This window comes from Raphanus sativus, unplaced genomic scaffold (assembly GCF_000801105.2).
Source record: "Raphanus sativus cultivar WK10039 unplaced genomic scaffold, ASM80110v3 Scaffold2488, whole genome shotgun sequence".
Lineage (NCBI taxonomy): Eukaryota > Viridiplantae > Streptophyta > Magnoliopsida > Brassicales > Brassicaceae > Raphanus > Raphanus sativus.
In genome coordinates, this window is record NW_026617796.1 from 10,001 (window position 1) to 15,259 (window position 5,259).

The 5,259-nt window shown below is 39.6% G+C and overlaps 1 protein-coding gene across 1 annotated transcript; it reads right to left on the reverse strand.

Moving 5' to 3' along the window:
* Positions 1–3,054: 3,054 nt before the first annotated feature.
* Positions 3,055–4,104, reverse strand: LOC130505673 (uncharacterized). Its single transcript, XM_057000278.1, has one exon. It carries the CDS (start codon positions 4,102–4,104, stop codon positions 3,055–3,057), a length of 1,050 nt encoding a protein of 349 aa, XP_056856258.1.
* Between the last annotated feature and the right edge of the window lie 1,155 nt (positions 4,105–5,259).

Below are 5,259 nucleotides of genomic sequence, written 5' to 3' on the forward strand. Positions count from 1 at the left end.
GCCAATGGCACTGAGGTAAGGGAACTCGGGACCTAGGACTTCTTCATCTTCTCCCTTTGGCCGGAATGGATCAGTCTCAAGGCCAAGGGATCTTACAACCATAGGACTGCTTAATGGATGACACTTATCCATACTAAATCTTTTAAGAACCTTCTCTGTATAGGTCTTTTGATGCACAAGGATTCCATCCTTTAGATGTTCAATCTGTAGTCCTAGACAAAATTTTGTCCTTCCCAAATCTTTCATTTCAAATTCTTTCTTGAGATACTCTACGGTTTGAGAAATTTCTTTGGTTGTTCCGAGTATGTTCAGGTCATCAACATACACAGCTATTATCACATAGCCTTTGTCCGATTTCTTAATGAATATACATGGGCATATCTGATCATTCTTATAGCCTTCCTTTAGTAAGTACTCACTCAATCTATTGTACCACATTCGACCTGATTGTTTCAATCCATATAATGCTTTATCTAACTTTATGCAGTGTTGTTCTCGAGAACCTTTAGCATTCTTAGGTAATTCAATACCTTCTGGTACTCTCATGTATATATCATTGTCCAGTGGTCCATAAAGATATGCGGTTACTACATCCATTAACCGTAAATCCAAATTTTCTCTTATGGCCAGAGCTATCAGGAATCTAAATGTTGTTGCATCCACCACGGGAGAATAAGTCTCCTCATAATCGATTCCTGGTCTCTGTGAGAATCCTTGTGCAACGAGTCGAGCCTTATATCTCACGACTTCTCCATTCTCATTTCTCTTCCTCACAAAGACCCATTTGTACCCCACTGGTTTTATATCATTTGGTGTTCGGATTATAGGACCGAAGACACCTCTCTTCTTAAAAGAGTTTAACTCCACGTTTATGGCTTCTTTCCATTTATGCCAATCTTTTCTCTGCATGCATTCATATATGGACGTGGGTTCTAGATCCTCATCATCTCCTATGATCTCAAGTGCTACCTTGTATGCAAAAATATCATCCATGTCGACATGCTTTCTGTTCCATTGTTTTCCAGACATGATATAGTTAGTAGAGATCTCTTCATTGTCCGGAGGTTCAGAACCCTGAGTCTTAGCGTCCCAAGCCTCACTAGGTCCCTTACCGGCCGTACCAATGGTCATGTCCGCGGATACTGGTACGTCCGGATCATGTCCGGGCGTTGGTTCGCCCATGTCCCGGAGCCTTGGGACGGATGGCTCAACCACTTCGACCAGATCCTTCTCCCCCTCAACCACGGCTTGTTTAGCACTCTTTTTACTTATACGAGGGTTTTTATCCTTGGAACCAATTGGTCTACCACGTTTCATACGTGGCTTAGACTCTGTAGCAACTTGGTTTTGTCCCTTTTGGACTTCAATTCTTATTGGTGCATTTGCTGCTGGTATATATGACTTGGTCATTCTATTTGGGTCAGTAAAGGAATCAGGCAATTTATTAGCTAGCTCTTGTAGATGTATAATCTTTTGAACCTCAAGATCACATGCTTGAGTTCGAGGATCTTGCCATGATGCTTGGGATGTATGATTCCATGTTATTTCTTTTACCAGCTTATTATTATTTTCTCCTAATGTTGGATATTCAGATTCCACAAAGTGACAATCCGCAAACCTGGCCTTAAATAAATCACCCGTGGTTGGCTCAAGGTATTTTATAATTGAAGGAGACTCATATCCAACATATATTCCCATCCTTCTCTGAGCTCCCATCTTTGTTCTCTGTGGTGGAGCTATTGGATAGTAAACAGCACATCCAAATGTTTTAAGATGGGAGATGTCTGGCTCTCGACCCAATAGGAGTTGGGATGGTGAATATCTATGCTCACTAGATGGTCTGATGCGTACTAATTCTGCAGCATGCAATACTGCATGTCCCCAAGCTGTGGTCGGCAGATTACTTTTCATGAGTAAGGGTCTAGCTATCATCTGAATCCTTTAATAAAAGACTCGGCTAGACCATTCTGTGTATGGACATGTGCAACGGAGTGTTCAACTGTCACCCCCATGGACATACAGTATTCATAAAAAGCTTGGGAAGTAAACTCACCAGCATTATCAAGACGTATAGTCTTTAAAGGAAAGTCTGGAAAGTGTGCTCTTAATCTTATGATCTGAGCCAGCAACCTAGCCAAGGCTAGATTCCGAGTAGACAATAAACATACATGGGACCATCTTGTGGACGCATCAATGAGTACCATGAAGTACCTAAATGTCCCACTAGGTGGGTGTATTGGTCCACAAATGTCACCTTGTATTCTTTCCAGAAAACCTATGGTTTCCTTAGTCACTTTAATTGCTGATGGTCGGATTTGGAGTTTCCCTTGTGCACAAGGCACACACGTATGGACTTTAGGGATAACTCGCCTGCCCTTCAGGCTGTGGCCATTAGAATTTTGAATGAGTTTACGCATCATAGATGTCCCGGGATGCCCTAACCGGTCATGCCACAAATTAAAATTTTCTTTTATATCTTTGCTTATCATAGCATTAGTTTCTGCTACACTGACCTTGGCATAGTAAAGGCCAGTAGCTATAGCTGGTATAGTTTCCAAGACCCTTTTGTGATCCTGGCCGAGTTCATATATATTCAAGAACTCTTTGGCTCCTTCTCCAACAGTCTCAATGTGAAGACCATTCTTTCGAATGTCTTTAAAGCTCAACAGGCTTTTATTAGAATCTGGAGAATACAATGCTTCATCTATTTCTAGATGTGTCCCTTTTGGTAACAATATGTAAGCTTGGCCGTGGCCCTTTATCAATGATGATATACCAGCTATTGTGTTAACATTTGCATCTTTCATTGTTAGATCAATAAAGAATTTCTTATCCTTTAAAATTGTGTGGCTTGATCCACTGTCGACCACAAGTGTATCCATACTTCTTTTATTCTAAACAATAAAATATAATCTGAATCATTCATATTATTATAAAATAAAATAAAACAAAGTTCAATCATAAAATCATAAAACATAAAATGCAAAGATCTTAAAAAAAAATAAAAGCCTAAAACACCAAAGCATTCAAACACAAATCGTTTGATGCATCTTTTTAATCAACTTGGTCATTTTTCAGAATGTCTGAAGTCTCATATTCCATGAGATCATCCTTGTCATGATCAAAGTCATCCTCGCCATCCTTGTATACCATGTGAGCCTCCGGGTTCTTGCCTTTGATGCTCTCTTGGTAGAGATCAACCAGGTGTTTTGGGGTTCGGCAGTTCTTTGCCCAATGGTTAGATACTCCGCACCTATGACACACTGAGTTTCCTGTATTCTGTGGTCGAGTAGTCGACCCATTGCCTCTGCCTCTACCACGCCCATTGCTGGACTGGTTTGGGCGCTCATAAGGGTTGTAACGCCCTCTCCCATAGCCACCACGTCCACGTCCTCGCCACTGACCTCCACGGCCGCGACCTCTTCCAAATGAGGAACCGCGACCCCTTTGGTCATATTGGACATGGTTAGCTTCGGAGTTGTTCTTACCTTCTTTTGAGGCATGATGTGCATCAGGAACAGGTTTGGTTCCGGGTGGTCTCAGGTCATTATTCTTCATAAGCAACTCATTATTCTGTTCAGCAAGCAATAGGCAGGCTATGAGAGCACTGTAGGTCTTGAAACCTTTCTGCCTATATTGTTGCTGGAGCAACATGTTGCTTGATGACATTGTCTGATAAGTCTTTTCCAGTAGCTGCTTATCAGTTATTTTCTCGCCACATAGTCTCATCTTTGAGACTATCCTGAACAAGGCTGAGTTATATTCATTCACAGACTTAAAGTCTTGAATCCTGAGATGAGTCCATTCATACATGGCTTCCGGAAGGATCACAGTCTTTTGGTGATTATATCTCGATTTCAACTCTTTCCATAACTCGTATGGATTGCTCACTGTGAGATATTGAGCTTTCAAGCTCTCCTCAATGTGATGGCGAATCATCATGAGGGCTTTAGCATTGTCTTTCTTACTTGATTCATTTCCTTCGACAATACACTCCTCTAGGCCTTTGGCTCCGAGGGAGATTTCAATGTCTAAAGCCCACTGAAGGTAATTGTCACCCTTTACACTTAGGGGTTCAAAATCCAAGTTTGCAATGTTTGGCATCTGAAATAAAATTTCAAGCTTGGTTTTAGGTCTTGTAAGATCTTATAAATAAATATATATGTTGCCTCGTCCATCAGAGAATTCGATTTCCCTAGATCATGAATTTCTATGTTTAATTTCAAGCAATCAAATATCATAGGAAACCGGTTTGTAAAATTTGTGAAATTTATATGATATGGACGAGTGCAACAAGGTCTAGTTATTCCCATGGAAAACATCATCGACCTATGCGGTTTGTGTGGACAACTCTTGTAATATATACAAGCTCATCATCTATAAGAGGTACATGTACCACACAACCGGACCATGCAAAACCATGCAATCGATTATAGCTTATAAGGGTTTGAGGGTTTTATTTCCTTTTTAGTTTCTCATCGATTTGGCTTTAGGGTTTTAGCAAGTTTATTTCGGTTTTAAAGCTTTTACCATTAGGATAAGGATTTGTAAAATTTCTAGTTTAGTATGTGTTAGGAATTTTAACATAATCGGATATAGGAATATAACATAATCCGATTGTGAAATTTTCCATATCCGATTTGTATTAGGAAAAGGTTTAGGGTTTTCATGTGAATTTTAATCTCATAAATTTTAGGGTTTGTTCCTTTTGACAGATTCAAATTATAGGATTAACAACCTAATGATCGATTTTAAACTTACAAGAACAATGGTGGTTTCTAGTTTAAAATCGTGAACCTCAAATTAAACCTAGTAATCGGTTTCTAGTATTTTCAAACATAAACCGATTATCCAACAAACAAGTAAACAAGTTTTAGAGATTGGTTTCTTACCTTTTAACTTGATCGATGTGCTCCTAGGATTTCCTTTTGAATCCTTAAAATAAATCAATCAAACAAAAAACTCAAGTATGTTAGTTTTGAGATCAAACTTCAATCGATATCAAAGTAACAAAAGAAAGAGGTTGGCGGCTTAGGGTTTTGTTTGATGTCGATGAGGTTGTCAAGTAGCTCGTAGATCAGTCGTGCTGATAACGTGTGAAAACTTGAGTGTTCTGGTTGAGGTTTTTCACGATTTGATCTAGCTAGAGAGTGTGTTTTGCCGTGTGGCTTTAGAGAGAGAGAGGCTGTGTAAATCGTGTGTTTATAAGATGAAACCCTAGAAGCCTTATATATAAACTTCTAGGTCGGTTTACTAAAA

What these genes read in the sequence shown, in the direction of transcription:
- LOC130505673 (XM_057000278.1), bottom strand. Translation starts at nt 4,104, where the DNA reads ATGCCAAACATTGCAAACTTGGATTTTGAACCCCTAAGTGTAAAGGGT.